Raw genomic sequence first — 17,308 nt, 5'->3', positions numbered from 1 at the left:
TAGCTATAATTTCTCTTGTGATTTACTACAATCATTTTAATTCATTTTCCTTTATTATATGATGCATAGTTGACATTTTATTGAATTTGTAATATAAATATTGATGTAGAAATTAGCAAATAATATATAACTCTCAATTTATACAATTCAAATATAACTCTTATGTATGCATATGTTTTTGGAGTGTTATTTCCTTTATTAAAATATTGATTATACTATTATTAACATGCAAATTCTACCTAACAATTGAAAATATATGAATTTCATTTATATTCGAATCATTGGTTAACTTCAACCAAATTATTATTATTTTTTAACCAACCAAAAGCCAAAAGCATTATCAATCCCACATTGCAATTCCATCCAAGATAGAGAAATTTGTTGGCATCCCAAAGAATAAGCAATTGAATTTGGACAAATTTCTGTCAAAATTAGTTAGGAAACAAGTAGGTAAAATTACCCAACACAATGTCCCAACTAAAACTTGTTTTTTTTTTAATTTTTTTGGAGCAATTCGGATTTAATCAATACAAACACCCAACAGGTACATATATATATATATATATATACACACACACACGTACATACACAAATACTTACACACAAACTTAACATATGCCAACAAAGTCCCATCATCATCCTCACATGTAAGCTTTTCCGAAAATCAATCCAATTCATATATGTTTATGCATAAAATATAAAAGAGAAGAAAACCCTAAATCTAAAAACCATCAAAAGTCAAAGCCCCAACAAAAAAAAAAAATTGATCTTCAACCTCAAATTCCACGTGTAAGTCCCCCAAGATAAGTTCTTTCATGATGATGTGGACAATTGAGAAATTAGGTGGTTGGTGGAACATGGGCTTCTTGACCTTTAGGAGACCAAAAACTTCAGGTCTATTCTAACAAGGGATAAGTATATATACCTTCAATTCTATTTTAATCTATATAATTAGCACAATTAATCTTATTAATTACTTAATTAGTTGAATCAGTATAAATTAGTTTTATTATCTTTAAATGGGTAATTTTTAATTTTATCACGTTATTATCTTGGTTATTTTATAATCTGACTTCAATATGTTTTTAAATTTATTATCTTAAGAGGGTTATTAATTAATTAATTAATTTTAATAGTAAAAATATTTACTATGAAGATAAGCATATATTAAATTTAATTATTGACATATTAAAATATATTTAAAACATAAAAAATAAGTAAATCTTAAATTTATAAAATTATTTAATATTAAATAAATGAATTTTAACAATACACAACATCACATCATATCTGAATTTTATTAAAATGCTAATTTTGAAAATTAACAACTTAGATTTATACTCTTATTAGAATTTATATAACCTCACATATATACACACACATATATATATATATGTATGTATGCATGCATCTTTTTAATGAACTTATGGATGGTGCATTGCATGTGCAAATCTGTGATGAGTATGTGGCGTGATCCTTTTGACACAAAGCATTCAATATTTAAATAAAAAAAAACCCGACCTAACATGAGCAAGCTGTGTTCTATTCATCACTTTTTCATTCTAAAATTATTTTCATTTTTTTAATAATCATATTCCAAATTAATTAATTTTATACATACCTTTTAAAAAATATCTGTATAATATAAGGTTGTAATATTTAATGTAATATGTATCAATTAAAAATAATTCTTAACGGTCATTTTGGTTTTTTATTATTTTTAAAAAAATTAATAATAAATAAATTTTAATAAAAAAGATAAATTTTTATGTAAAATTAAAATAATATGTTTTTAATTAAATTTAAATGAAATAATTTTGATGAGTTGGAATTGCCACGTGGATAGGGAGGGGGTGCCGCAAAGGAACATGCGGGGCCCACGACAGTGTCTGGTCACATGAGCACTCAATTGATATGCCCCCTATTGCATTTATTAAAACAACTGTTCTTCCAATTATTTTATTTCAACTCTGACGTGGATCCTTCATATTTAAAGCCCCACTTTTATACATGTTTAAATTTTAGTTTTATGTATATTCACAAAAATTATATGACATATATTTATATATATATATGTGTGTATAGTTTATCATCTATCTACACATTTAGTATCATATACTATTCTTTCTGACTTCACATTCAATCTCTTTTCTTTAAATTACCACTTATATATTAATTTAATGATTAATATTTTTATATTTTATTTAAACATCATAAATTTAAAATTTTATAAAAATATAAAATTCGATATTTTATAAATATATTATAAACTGATAATGTCTAAGATTTCATTTGCAAAAGTATAGAATTTTCAATTATATCATAAGTTGATGGTACCAACTTATAATATTTAACTGTGTGAGGTTAAAAATATAATTAATTAATATGTTGATAAATGTACAATAACTAAATTGAGTTTTCTCCGATCAAATCATAACATACTCGAATAAAATGAACATCTCGTAGGGTCAGATTTTCTTACTTAGGTAACCATCCCACCTAACTTTTTCATTTTATATTTAAAAAATCATAATCAATCAAATTTTAAGTTTTTGAATATAATTGATTAATATATTTTATTTTGAAAAAATAATTATTACCCATAAAAATTCCCTATCAATCATGCAATTTATAATGTTTGTTTAAATTTTTGATAAAATAATTGAATAATGCAAATTTGTAAACATAAATACATGTTTAGGAAATAGAACCAAAAGGGAATATTCTAGTAATAATGCAATTTTGCAAACTAATAATATCTAACACCAAACCCAATTTTGTTTACAATTTTTTCTATTCAGCTTCATATGTATATATATATATATATTTATAATTTAGACTTTTCAATAAGTTAAAAGATAAAAATTTGATATAACTCAAATAAAAAACCAATATAAAATTAAAATTTACATGAACTAATTGAAAATGAATAAATAAATAAAATTTGGGATTTGACTCAAAAACCCAAAGGAAAAATTATTTGGAAATGAAAGACTTGTGACTTTTATGTCTAATGAGAAAAATTTATTGAAGAAAGCAAACAAGAAATTAAAAGGGTAGCATCAAATTATAGAGTTTGACTCACCATTTTTCCTTTATGAGAGCATTTTAATTTTTATTTGTTTGGTGGAAATGATTTATGACATTTTTTAAGCTTTCAAGTCAAGACATCCAATTATGTAAATCATCATGAAGCATTATTGTTAGGATTTTAAGACATAAAACTATATGATAATTGTAGCGCCCGGGAAATTGAAGAAAAAAAAAAAAAAAAAAACGTGTGCGCTACGTCAGCAACCACGTCAGCAGACCCAGTAAGCAATCCTGGCCAACCAGGACCTGCCACGTGGCAAAACCACGTCGACCGGGGACGGGCCACGTTGGCGATCCGCGTGCGCGCGATCGGACGGCCCAGATTAAATCAAAATGGACGGCTGAGATCAAAAGGCAAAAGGGTATAAATAAGACCCCCACACCAGACCCCAAACCCTAGCCGCCTGCCCTCGCCGGAGAAGACGAACCAGAAGCCGGCCGCCGCCACCCGCCGCCGCACCGGAGGGATTTCCGACCGCCGATCGAGGTAAATTTCATACCCCCGACTCGTTTTTCTACGCTGATTTTCCTCAGTTTTTGCCTCTGATGAGGCCCTTCCCGGCCTCCGTTTAATGTAATTTTTATATCACCGTGATCACCATTCTTTTCTCTACAGGTTGATCGGAGCCGAATCACCAAAACACGAACTTCACCGGAGAGCCACCGCACCCGAGAGCACCGCCGCCGGTAAGCTTCGGTTTTTTGTAAATTTTCGGCCCCCCGAGGGCCGTAGGGTTATTTTATCGCAGGAATCAATGCGAGTGTGGCTGAATTCGGCCGGAAATGGCCGAAAACGGCCAACCCGAGGCGAACCGCCGTCGCCGGAGCACGGCGGAGCCGCCGTGCCGGAGTTGCGATATTGGCCGAAAGGGGCCTTGGGCCTAATTTGAGATTTTTTGGAACACGTGCAGGTACCAGTAGTGCGTTTCAGTTCCCCGAAAAAAATTCAGGGAAAATTGGGGATAGCCTGTAGGCGCACTGTGAAGCCGTGTTTGGACCCCGAAACGTGTAAGGACCCATCACCCTATTTCCTATCACGGTCTTAAAGTTCAATAAATGATAAAACGGTATTTCATGAATCAACGAATGTGTGAAATTGCTTAAGGTCGCTAATGGAGCCCGAGTCTAGTGTGTTTGTCGGTTAACTGTTATTTGGCCTGTTTTACAGTTTTAAATGCAGCATGAGGTTTGATGTTTTCATTTTATAGTTTCGTGTGCATATTTTACTATTTTACTGATTATGGATTGAATGATTGGGATATTGATACTGTATGTTGTCTGTTTGGCATAAATTATCGTCTTGCTTGTTTGTATGTGTATTGATAATGCTGACTGAGGGAAAAAGAGAATGAAAGATTATGTAAATGGGTAATTGTATAATGTGGTCAACCTGACTATATATCCTGGGAGATGGTGGACGGACCGGGTCCGTAGGAAACCCTACCGGGATTGTGGTCTCCCATACCGGACGGGGTATGGGGACGGCCCGTTTCACCCTCATACCGGACGGGGTAATGAGGTTTATAATTTTGGCGCCCATACCGGACGGGGTATGGGGACGACCCTGGAATATGATTTCAAGTGTTAAGGGTTAACGGGTAACGGGACCCCTATGGATCCCCATGGATACTAGTGGGCTGGTAAATGAGGAAAATATATTGTATAACGATTGAATTACGAAAAGCTTGATAAGTATTACGTTATACAGTTTATATATGATTTCATGACGATGATGATGTTATTGTTTTCGTATATTTACTTATGAATTTCACCGAGATAAGTGAATGGTAAATGTTTCAAAAACAGACGGCCCAAATTAAATCAAAATGGACGGCTGAGATCAAAAGGCAAAAGGGTATAAATAGAACCCCCATACCTGACCACAAAAACCCTAGCCGCCTGCCCTCGCCGGAGAAGACGAACCAGACGTCGGAGACGCCGGCCGCCGCCACCCGCCACCGCACCGGGGAGATTTCCAACCGCCGATCGAGGTAAATTTCATACTCCCGACTCGTTTTTCCACACTGATTTCTCCTGTGGCCAAATCGGAGCCAAAATCCCGGCCAAACGGCTGGAAAACACGGCCGAAACCCAGCTGCGCCGCCGCGCCCCTCCTCGGTTTTTGCCTCTGATGAGGCCCTTCCCGGCCTCCGTTTGATGCAATTTTTATATCACCGTGATCACCATTCTTTTCTCTACAGGTTGATCGGAGCCGAATCACCAAAACACGAACCTCACCAGAGAGCCGCCACACCCGAGAGCACCGCCACCGATAAGCTTCGGTTTTCCGTAATGTTTTGGCCCCCCAAGGGTCCTAGGGTTGTTTCATCGCAAGGACCTTATTGATAAAAGATTTTGTTGTAAATTATGCTCCATTGGTCTTTTTGTGTTTTCTACCCACCTTTACCTCCGTGACGGTGAGATATCGTGATGTCCTTACTGGGCTAGTGTAGATCATTCCTTATTTAATCATTTCAGATCAGGAAGACATTGTTCCCGAGCCGGTTCCGCAGGAGGACGACGAAGGGGACGCCTAAAGACTCCATAGTTATATTTGTAGCTTTTACTTTCAAGTTTCTCATTTTGGTAGTTTAATCTTTTATATTGTGAGCACGTTTTTTGTTTTAGTGTAAGGGATGTTAATCGAATTTTTGACTTCGCTTCCGCATTTGATATTTTTAATATACATTCCATTATGAAATTCCGGGGCCGTTACAATAATCAAATTATTGTTTTCAAATTAACACTAAAATAAAAATTTTTAGGGTTTTTTTTTTTATCATCATCTTATACGTTTTGTTATATTTTTAAATTATAGTTTAAAATACGTTTAATTTTTCTTTTAAATAGTTAGTTTGTCGTTATTATATTAATTAGTAGAACATATTCGTTACAAAATATTTTTTATTGGTTAAAAAAAATATAATTTATTAAAATAAAATTTAACTTAGTCATTATAATTATATCGACATATTAATGAATAAAATTTTAATATTTAATAAATCAAATATTAAAGTCATTACTTTTAATCGATAATATATACTTAAAATTCATGAGACTCAAATAAAATGCAATGATCTTAAACACTAAATTATTGTATTTTTGGTAACATAACTTTTACATTTAAATATGAATTAATATTCAACATAATTATTTGTTGAGTTGAACATATATTTTAATTACTTTTTATATTTAAATTAATATAAAAAACTTATGTTATTTTGAATAAAATTTATCAATAATATAAAAAATTAAGTTTTGAAAATTAAATTGTAATAAATATCTTTAACCTAACACTAACGTAATTTACAGTTGAAGGAGTAAAACAATAATTTATATAAAAATTTAAATAAGTACTGTGGTAAAAATTGTATTTTACACGGTGAAATGGGGGTAAACCGGTCTTTTTCTTAAAAAAAAAAAGAAGATAAAAACGTAGAACCTGGATATAGCCGGGAACCGTTACTGAGGAATTTAGTGGTAAGAAGTAAAAGTTCGGAGGAACCGTCGCGTCGACATCAGTAACTTTATCGATAAGTTAAAAAAAAAAAGTAAAAGCAAATTACTATTTTTACTTTACAATCATTTAAACAAAAATTACTCCACTCAATTTTACAGTTCCAGAAAAAAAAAAAAAAAAAAAAGAAAAACAGGAAGGGAGTGGCGCTAGCATGCGCCATAAGCGCTCTGCGCACCGCAAAATGAATGGGAAATCTGTCCACGTGGCAAAAGATAAGAGGGTGTGCGTAGTAAGCATCAAGGCACAGGTTAGGTGCGGTGGTGGGCTTACGATTACGAACTCCCTGGCCTTTCTTCTTCCTCTCTCTCTCCTCTCTCTCTCTCTCTCTCTCTCTCTCTCTCTGATCGATGTCTGCCGTCAGCTTCATCAAAGGTACAACGAAGAAAAATAAAAGACAGTATTATTATTAATCTTGCAAATTATATATTTCGTACTTATAATTATAATTAAAAAATTATTTTCTTTTTTGGCTATAATACGCAAGTGCCTGTGTTTACTTCTACTTTGGCTCTTCATGATCTCTAAAGTCTCTTTAGACAGAGAGAGAAAGAGAAAGGGAGCGGTTTCCAAGGAGATCCCAGGCTTCGGTTGGACCCGAATCTTCGGTTATCTATCTCGCTTGGATCTCTATTTCGGGTTCTGGGTACTCCATTTTGGTACTCTTCCTCTATAGAAGCTCGCCAGAGTGGAAGAATATAGCTCCTTGGTACAACATTCCCAGCTGAAGGTACTGGTAGCTGCCTAGCTTTGGGTAATAGCTAGCTTGGTTCTCGTTTATTCAATCCATAACTTGTTTCAAGTGTTGGGTATTTTCTTTTTTGTTTTTTCTTTTTCAAACAGTGATTCAGTTCTGGAGAAGAAGAAGTAGAAAACCCATTTACCATTTTTTGTATTCTTGTTGATTTGTTATATGGGTGGTTAAAAGTTGCAAACTTTTGAGCTTTAAATCATATGGGTATGGAATCTGATTCTAAGAAAACAAAGGACTCGTTCAACTCGGGCGACTCAACCCGGTCATTGCCATTCCCGGATGAGGTGCTGGAGCGGGTCCTGTCTCTGTTGAAAACGAGTAAGGACCGGAGCTCTGTCTCGCTGGTGTGCAAAGACTGGTACAACGCCGAGCGGTGGTCAAGATGCCATGTGTTCATTGGAAACTGCTACTCCGTGTCGCCCGAAATCGTGACTCGCCGTTTTCCGAATATACGTAGCGTCACACTCAAAGGGAAGCCGCGTTTCTCAGACTTCAACCTGGTGCCGGATAACTGGGGTGCGGATATTCAGGCCTGGCTCGTGGTTTTTGCGGCCAAGTATCCTTTTCTTGAGGAGCTCAGGCTTAAGAGAATGACTGTAACTGATGAGAGCTTGGAGTTCTTGGCTCTCTCGTTTCCCAACTTCAAGGCTCTTTCGCTTTTCAGCTGTGATGGGTTCAGTACTAGTGGTCTTGCTGCCATTGCCACTCATTGCAAGTAAGTTTTTTTCCTTCCTTTTTCTACACTAAGATTAGTCTCCTGATTTTAAGATTTTCTGGGTTTTCTTTCGATTTTCTGTTCATTTTTTTAGCTTTCTATTTCATCTTTGTTTATTTGCATCAACTGAATGTGGTTTCAGTACTGCACAGTGGTTTTTCTTTTGATTTCCCGAATGGGATTTTTGGGAATGAGAGATCCACTACAGAGAAGTTGTTAACTTTAGTGCTTGTTATTAAGTTACTGGATTAAGCTGTTTTCCTTGATGCAATTTTGAACTGTTGGCTTTAGTATTGTATTGATTCTTTAAAAAAAAAATTTGAAAAGAAGTGCTTCCTTTGCTCCTTTTTCTGTCCCTTTCCTGATTTGACGTTTGACCTGTAATGAGCATTTAATGGATGGCATATACTCGATTTCATCGCCGCACAGATTATCCTCTTTTCAGTGGAAGTCAAATTTATTGAGAAATATTATTGACGGCAAAAAGAAAAAAACAAACAAACAAAAAGAAACCATAAGAAAAGTATGGAGTAACTATTGAATGTTTCTGTTCATCCAGGGTTTTTGTCACTATTACTTAACTGGATCTCTGCTCTTTGATATTTTAGAAAAGATTTTGGCTTCTGGGTCTTCAAATTATTAATTGTGTGACAAATAAATTTGGTTCTTTCTAGTAGTTTGGATTTGTAGAGATTGAGGAATAGTTTCATATAGAAAAAAAGCACAACTATCATTGAAATCTACCCTTATGACATTTGCTAAGAGTTGAGATTGCCAAAATCATTTGACTATCTTGCTAACTGAGGTGAATTAGTAATGAACATGGGGTATTAGGAATTTTCTTGATTTAACCCAGTTCAGCATCGTGTTCTACATATGTGTCTTTGGTTAGTAGGGGAAACAAGTTATCTTCTTGGTAGGACCTAACCCGTGATTTTCAATTAGTTCAGCTCAAGAAGGGCCTTTCCTATTTGCTTATCATCTTGACTTCTGGAAAAAAATTTATGACTTGTAACTCGAACACAGGAACTTGACTGAGCTCGACATACAGGAGAATGGCATTGATGACAGAAATGGAAGTTGGCTGAGCTGTTTTCCAGAAAACTTCACATCATTGGAAGTGCTAAATTTTGCTAACTTGACTAGTGATGTTAATTTTGATGCACTTGAAAGGCTTGTAAGTAGGTGCAAATCAATGAAGGTTTTGAAGGTTAACAAGAGTATTTGTTTGGAACAACTACAAAGGCTGCTTGTTTTTGCTCCTCACTTAGTGGAGCTTGGTACTGGTTCATTCTCACAAGAGCTCACAATACACCAGTATGCAGATCTTGAAAGTGCCTTCAGTAATTTCAAGAATATGCATACACTTTCTGGTCTATGGGAAGCTACTGCAATATATCTTCCAGTTCTTTACCCTGCCTGTGCAAATTTGACATTTTTGAACTTGAGCTATGCTGCATTGCAGAGTGATGAACTTGCCAATCTTCTCTCTCACTGTCCGTATCTTCAGCGCCTTTGGGTGAGTCAGTTAATTTCTAATCTTAATAATTTTTATATTTCTAGAATCGATAGCTTTATTTATCTGTTACTGTGTTAACTTCATCAGAGTTTTACAAAATGTTGAGAAGTTGAGAGGCTGAAACCTATTTATGATATTACTTGGCTATCTCCATACTCCATGAAGGGAAATTATTATTCTCTCCATTAGCATATAAACAGATATTGCTTTCTTGAGTCAGAGGTGCATGTACTGGCCTTTCTTCTACTCCCAGTCCTATCTCTATGTTGGTTGGTTACTTTGTACCATGAATAAGATGCACAGTAGGTTTGACTATGTTCCTCATGATCATCACATTTATTATACTGCCACAGATTATGTGATCAAACACGTTATACATAATTTTTTTGGGTGTTTTTTTTCATCCACCAGAAGTACTTGGAATAGCAATTTTAGATGCTTTCATGAGTGTGGTAATATTGCGTTATACTAACAGATGCTTGAAAGATTTGCACTAGTACAATTCTATGGAAATCTTGATAAGTCATGTTGAACTATGCAAAGGACGTGTCAATGATGAAGTTTACAAAGCATTTATCATTTTGGGCCCTACCTTGTATTCATTTTCCTGATACAGGTACTAGACACAGTAGAAGATAAAGGGCTGGAGGCTGTCGGAGCCTACTGTCCTTTGCTCGAGGAACTCCGTGTATTCCCAGCTGACCCCTTTGGTGAAGAAATAATCAATGGTGTAACAGAAGCAGGGTTTGTTACTGTGTCTTATGGCTGCCCAAGACTCCACTACGTCCTCTATTTTTGCCGCCAGATGACTAATGCTGCTGTTGCTACCATTGTGCAGAACTGCCCTGATTTTACTCATTTCCGTCTATGCATAATGAACCCAGGTCAACCAGATTACACAACAAATGAACCTATGGATGAGGCATTTGGTGCTGTGGTTAAGACCTGTACTAAACTTCAGAGGCTTTCAGTCTCAGGTCTCTTAACTGATCTGACATTTGAGTATATTGGGAAGTACGCGAAAAACTTGGAAACCCTTTCAGTTGCATTTGCTGGCAGCAGTGATTGGGGAATGCAATGTGTGCTAGAAGGTTGCCCAAAATTAAGGAAACTGGAGATCAGGGATTGTCCCTTTGGAAATGCAGCATTACTCTCTGGTGTGGAGAAGTATGAGTCTATGAGGTTCCTTTGGATGTCAGCATGTAATTTAACTGTGAATGGCTGTAGAAACCTGGCAAGGAAGATGCCCAGGCTAAATGTTGAGGTAATAAAGGATAATGGGAGTGATGATCAGGCGGAAAAAGTGTATGTATATCGCTCTGTTGCAGGTCCAAGGAGAGATGCTCCACCCTCAGTGCTCACTCTCTGAAGTTTGATAATGCTAGGTGATCTCTCTATCTCTCTCTCTCTCTCTCTCTGTCCAATGGATACAGCAATAGATACGGCTCCTAATCTAGTGAGAATCCAAACGCACAAGAAGCAATAATGGTTCTTTATCTTGATTCTTATGCAAGTTGTTTTCCTGGTTTATTTGAACTTTGGGATTGGAGAAGGTTGTTTCTCTGGTTTCGGATGGACTGAGGAGGATTAGTCCTGGACTACTGTCGACCGAGACCTACCATTTTCTGTTAGAAAGTCTTAATTGACCATGGACGATGCTGAAGCTTTTTCTCCTCGTAGGTTAAGCCTGTGGACTATGTGTATGCACATTGCATATGTATTCTTCATTTTTTCTTTTGAGCTTCATGACCTTTTCATAGATAGCCAGCCAAATTCAACATAAACCTGCCTATCAACCACTTTCAAAAGTTGCTGAAAGCCAGCATCTAGTAACCTTCTCTGATCTCTGGTACTAAGAAAAGTTAATCTGGACCTGTCATTCCATCAAATTCCAAAACTTTCCAAGAGCCAACATAAGGATAGCTCCACAGATGCCATTACTCCAATCCCTAGAGTGGTTGGGTTTGGATTTTTAGTAAATTTACCCTCACAGTCAACTTTACCTATTGTCTAAATCTGAAATGTTCATAGAATATAGCCTAGAAACCTGATTGGCTGGATTTTGGTGACTAAGCATACAACTTTTGTTCAACCTGACCTGTGTGTTTTCCAGGTCTAGGTCTGGCATATGCTAGTATTTTGGCTTTCTACAATTTGTGTTTTATCATTACCTGTATGTAACATATTTTCTTTAATGTGATTCAGCATTAGATCTTCATGGAACAACCATGAACAGACATCAGTTGTCTGATATTCATGTGATTGGGAGGTGAAAAGTATGATGGAGGTCCACGGAGATGCTGTTCTTCAGTACTGTTCCTTTTTTTTTTTTTCTTTGATGAAGCTACTCAATAGAGAAAAGCAAGAGGGATAAAAGAAATTAGTTCATTGATTTACAATCTGAGAAGCAGGGAATAAGGTTCTTCTTCCTTCATGTGTGATTTACTGCACCCTTGAAAAGCAAGATTGCCAGGCTGCCAATGCAGAAGTAGATGAAGCAGCCATGGCAGTGGGTCACAAATGAACCGAAATCTGTGCCTACCACACACTGCCATCCAGGTCCATATGCTCTATCAAAATCCTGAAACAGAAACAAACAGCATATTATCCGAGGCGGTATCAGGTACAAATTATACAAATGATTTTAGTCAAGATAATCATAATGACATACAGGAGTTGAAGATCACCTCTTTTATGAATCGGGCTATATCAGTAGATTCAGTGGCCTCAAATAAATCAAGAGCCTTTGCAGCCAATTGAAGTGCATCATGCTGCATTGTTTGAAGCATGTCAGTCTCGTCAACAATAGCCTTGCCTTCTAACATGGTAGAGGAAAGCTTTGCTATTGAGAAGGTTGAGAGGATATCAGGTTGGGACTGAAGTACAGGGCTGTATTGGTATTTATAGAAACGAGACTAAGACGTAGATGCTGGCAGGTAGGTTCTGTATAAAAACTTGATTTAGTCTGGTTTGGTCACTGAGTCAACCATTGCAATAGAAGAAAAGTCAGGAGGTTGCCATACATGTATGAACTTCAAACCTCCGGGTGATTGGGAATGGTTGGGGGTGGGGGGCGCCTGGATTAACTTCAATTATTGGCTCGGGTAACATATCATGAGAAGAAAAGGCCGAATGATTCTGGGTCCACATTATCCTCGAGATATGAGACATTTGTGGCTGTGTGACTGGTAATCTGCTATTGAATTTCAGTGATTTTGTAAGGTTGATAATCTATTGTCTTTTTGCCCCTGCTTTTGCATACTTGCTTTTTAGTTTTTGTTTGTTTGATGGACATGGAAAATGGACCTCGGCTAATGCCCCTATAACAGGTCGGCATATTGACTGGTTCCGGAGTCTGAGGAAATTAATGCGGGTGGAAAATGAAGTTTTCTATGGCTACATTTTCATAATCTTTGCTCCAAATCTGAAGCAAATGAATTCTTCTAATCCGGGTTTTGAAGAATTCCACTGAAAGAACCAGAAGAAAGAAAAAGAAGAGGACTATGATTGGTTTCTCTTGGAAATCATTTGATCTTAGAAAGTGAGCTTTGTCATACATTGCATTGCATGTGAAGTATGGCAGAGCGGTGAATCATGTGATTTCTTTTTTAAATAAAGTCATTTGTGATGATGGAGTAAATCCACCAGGAAGCTAGTAAAAGAGGTTTTAAGGGAAAGAGTTCGTAGAAAAGTTAAAAGTTCAACTTAATTTCATTTAATATATTTTAAAATGCTATATGCATATCAATCATAACTTTTGTACACATTATTCAGTTTTACTTCTTTATATAAAAGATTAATTGTGTTATTTTTATATTTAAGATGTTAATTATATTTTTACTCTAGATTATTTGAAATGATATTATTATAAGAACTAAGATAATTGATCTTAAAAAAAGAAAGAGAAATTTTGGTGGGTATAAATGAAGGCTGCAATTTTGTTGGTAGGGAAACAGATGGGAGGTGTGGTGGGCAACAAGTGATTGGAGTTGCTTATAAGATTTCACTTCCCCAAAACACACAACGCTTTTAACCTTTAATCATTACATATCTATACATATATATATATATATATATCCACCTCCATATATATATATATATATGGCCATCTTTTTTTATTTTTAAAAAAATTCTTATCTATTTTAGAAATGATAGTTTTTTTTTTTTATAATGTTTTTATAAATATCGGAATTGACATACCCGTTTTCTCTTCTTTGTAACTACTTTAAATTGTTTATTTTATTTTATTTTATTAAAAAGAATAAAATTTTAAAAAAAAATTAAAAATTCATCAAACATATCGCTAGTAAAAAAAAACTTTTATGACATTGTTCGTAATAATTTATTAGAGATCATCTGATATATGAGTATGCAGATAAAGATCAAATTTCAACGAGAAGCTATAATTCGCAAACTAGTCAACGCATATATTCCCTTAAAGATATGCATTTTTCTTTTTTTAAAATATAATACAAAAATAATAATTTTAATATTTGTAGTTATTTAAAAATATTTTAAATTTTAATTAAAATGATAAGTTATTTATTGACTAAATATTTAGTAATTTTATTATTTTTTATAAGATTATGGGTTCAAATTAAATTATATATTATGTATATTTTTGTTAAGAGATTGTAATATTATTAGTTCTGTTAAATTTTTTTTTTTGATAAAATGATTAAAATTTTTATTTATTTTTAATAAAAATGTAGATTTTAAATCGAATTTTGTATTATATGTATTTTTATTAAAAAATTATAATATTATTAATTATGATGTTTATTAATACATAGGTATAATTTAATTATTAAAATGTATAAATTTTTGTTTAAAAAATACTAATAACATGATGAACAAGTCTTGCATGGTCAAGTTATTATATGATATCTTCAACCCAAAACAAGTGGAATGATTATACGTAATTAGGGCCCTCACATGGGATCAAGAAACTCAAGGATGAAATGTCTCCATCAAGCAATTTCTTTCATGTTCTTTCGATTATATAATATAATATAATATAATATAATATATACACATATATATATAAATATTGGTTTTCCAAAATTTTGCAAACTATTGGGTCATCTTTGTTTGTCCATATCTATACGAATGGAGTAGATTAGCATGCAAATGTTGTTATTTGTAGCTTTCTCTTGCAAGCTAAGGTATTTTGTAGACTCTTATAAATATATATATATATGTGTGTGTGTGTGTGTATGTAGATATATATTTGGTGGGGCTTACCTTCTTCCCCACTCAAAGGCGTTCTCCGCCGGGCTCTCACCTTTTCTACAAACGATAAGCCTAATCACACCTAACTTGCTAATTTGCACTAAAAATAATATAGCAAACTTATGTTTGTGGATTTTGAAGTTAGAAAAATTAATCACTTCAAATCTTTATTTAACACATTAAAACATGATAACCCTAAAAGGGTTTTAAGCCCACTCCATTATATATTTAGGTAAAGTATAAAGCATTAATCTTTTCATAAAAAGTTGATTTAACAACCGGATAATAATTACCTAAATCATTTTTACCTTTGCTAATACTATTTCTAATCAAGCATGTTTAGGATAATAAATAAAGAAAGGTAAACCTTCTTTTTTCTTTTAACCATTCTCATGTGTGTATATTGATTCATTAAAAGAATGCATTATGTATATATATATATATATATATACCTATGTTATATATTCTTAAGATGTGCAAACAAAACTCTTTAAGTACTACCCATTACCCAAAATTTCTTGCTTTTATACAATGTGCATGTGATAAAATTCAATGAACATTAAAATTCTACTATGTTGTAAAATATAATAGCCATTAAAGAGGCAATTACTATAATTTAAATAGAATGAAAATAATATTATCTCTAAAATCTATACGTGACAAATAAAGCAAAATAATTAAGGGTGATTAATTGTGATGTAATGTAGGTATATAGTGTACATTAATTAGTAGCACATAATTGGTGGGTATCTAATCATGTTTATTAATGTTGGTCATTAGCTTTTATACATTTCAATTTGTCTTCTTATGTGGTTTCTAGCTTTTGGATAAAAAAGTAATATCAATAGTCCTAAAATTCATATTAAAAACCCATTAATTACCAAAAGAATCTTATATATATATATATATATATATGGTCAATGTGGGTTGTGTTTTTTCCTTTATGGGTATTGTTTTTTTGACATGATTAGAAACTTTTGAGCTTTTTCAGGCTTCTCTTACATATAAAAATTGAATTAAGTAAAAAAAATGTGTTGAGAAAGAAGAAAAAACTTGTTATAATTAGGAATTTAAATAAAAGAAGTGTAAAGTGTTAGGTTGAGTTCCACTTGGTAGATTGAAAAGGTGAGTGAGTAAGTGGTAGCTCAAGGCATCAAATTTAAAACAAGAGAAAGTTCACATGGTGGGGTGAGACTTGAAAGTGGCTTTGAGTCATGCTTGACAAATATTGAAAGCTACTCTTTTTCTTCCTCTCGTCACCTTATGCTTTTCCCCCCATCTACCCCTCACTTAACTATCATATATACATATATATATATATATGTATGCATGTATGGATGGATGTATGTATGTATGTATGTATGTATGCATGCGTGCATGCATGTATGGGTGTGTGTGTGTGTGGGGTTGGGTGTGACCATTCACACTCCCAAAAAAATTTGATCTCTTGAAAAATTTTTAATATGTCAAACATATTATTTAACTTATTAAAGATTTATTATAACCATAATTTTCTATTATATGTTGACTTTCAAACATATCATTATTTTTAAATTTAAGTGCTACTCTTTAATATTAATTTCTCTTTATGTATATATTTAAAGCTGATTTTATTATTTATTTTAATTTTTTATTTTATTTATTAATATTAATTGCAATTTTTTTTTATTGTCAAGTGATTTATATTTTGTTGATATTTTATTGAAAAAATTACTTTTTATATAATTAGATTTATGAAATTTATTATTAAAAAAAAAACTATAGAAGGTTAAGTTATTAACTTACTGAATTAATAAATTTGATATTATTTTTTTATATAAATTTTTGATAATTAATTATTAATCAAGTCTAAAAATATCCAGATCATACTAGTATTCCTTGAGCTATCACTATCAAGTCAGCTCCCAAGTAATGTTCCATTTTGATATATATATACATATATATATATATATATCTGACATAAATATATTTGATGATATAAATATATTGATGAAATTTAGGTTCCAAATAAAGTATAATGTATATATAATATATATATATATATATATGTATACATCTGGATCTTGAAGGTATTACAACATTTTTATTTATTATACGGAAGAAAATATATTTAAATTTATGATAATTAATATGTACATTGAGTATAATAATAATTAAATTAAATATTTATAACTAATAATTGTTTAACTTATATTACTTCTATTTATTTACATAGGAGTGTGTATTTGAATTTATTTTTAATAATTATATAGTATTGTCATTTATTCACATAAAAAATACACATTTAAAAAATTATGAAAAATTAATAAATATTACGTATTATACTATTTAATTATAGAACATTTAATTATAATTGAAAAAATTGCACATGTAACATGTTCAAATAAGTGTGTTATACATTATAAGCCGTCATTGCAGGAGATAACAACTTATTCATGTTTTGGCAAAGGCAACAATAAAAAAATCTATTTATGACAT

General features: G+C 32.9%; 2 protein-coding genes across 5 annotated transcripts; one reads left to right on the top strand and one right to left on the bottom strand.

Moving 5' to 3' along the window:
- The first annotated feature begins 7,102 nt into the window (after positions 1-7,102).
- LOC110817743 (protein TRANSPORT INHIBITOR RESPONSE 1-like) lies at positions 7,103-13,412 on the top strand. 4 transcript variants are annotated; one of them, XR_015813256.1, is made up of 5 exons: positions 7,103-8,079; positions 9,106-9,598; positions 10,215-10,983; positions 11,804-12,786; positions 12,928-13,412. XR_015813256.1 is itself a non-coding variant. In XM_022046407.2 (5 exons), exons 2-4 carry the CDS (start codon positions 7,565-7,567, stop codon positions 10,965-10,967), a joined length of 1,761 nt encoding a protein of 586 aa, XP_021902099.1. In that variant the 5' UTR covers positions 7,103-7,340; positions 7,454-7,564; the 3' UTR covers positions 10,968-10,983; positions 11,804-12,845. The 4 variants fall into 4 exon arrangements, 2 of the variants coding, with proteins under 2 accessions (XP_021902099.1, XP_021902097.1); XR_015813255.1 differs by having other exon boundaries at positions 11,804-12,820; XM_022046407.2 differs by lacking the exon at positions 12,928-13,412 and having other exon boundaries at positions 7,103-7,340; positions 7,454-8,079; positions 11,804-12,845.
- On the bottom strand, positions 11,970-12,423 carry LOC110817744 (dynein light chain 1, cytoplasmic-like). The gene is made up of 2 exons (XM_022046408.2): positions 12,286-12,423; positions 11,970-12,179 (listed from the first exon to the last, which is right to left on the bottom strand). The coding sequence occupies exons 1-2, from the start codon at positions 12,421-12,423 to the stop codon at positions 12,030-12,032; spliced, it is 288 nt and encodes a 95-aa protein (XP_021902100.1). The 3' UTR covers positions 11,970-12,029.
- Positions 13,413-17,308: the final 3,896 nt, after the last annotated feature.

Source organism: Carica papaya, chromosome 7 (genome assembly GCF_054855325.1).
Source record: "Carica papaya isolate Zhongbai chromosome 7, ASM5485532v1, whole genome shotgun sequence".
Taxonomy (NCBI): Eukaryota; Viridiplantae; Streptophyta; class Magnoliopsida; order Brassicales; family Caricaceae; genus Carica; species Carica papaya.
The sequence above is the reverse complement of the archived record's forward strand: the minus strand, read 5'-3'. Positions and strand labels throughout refer to the sequence as shown.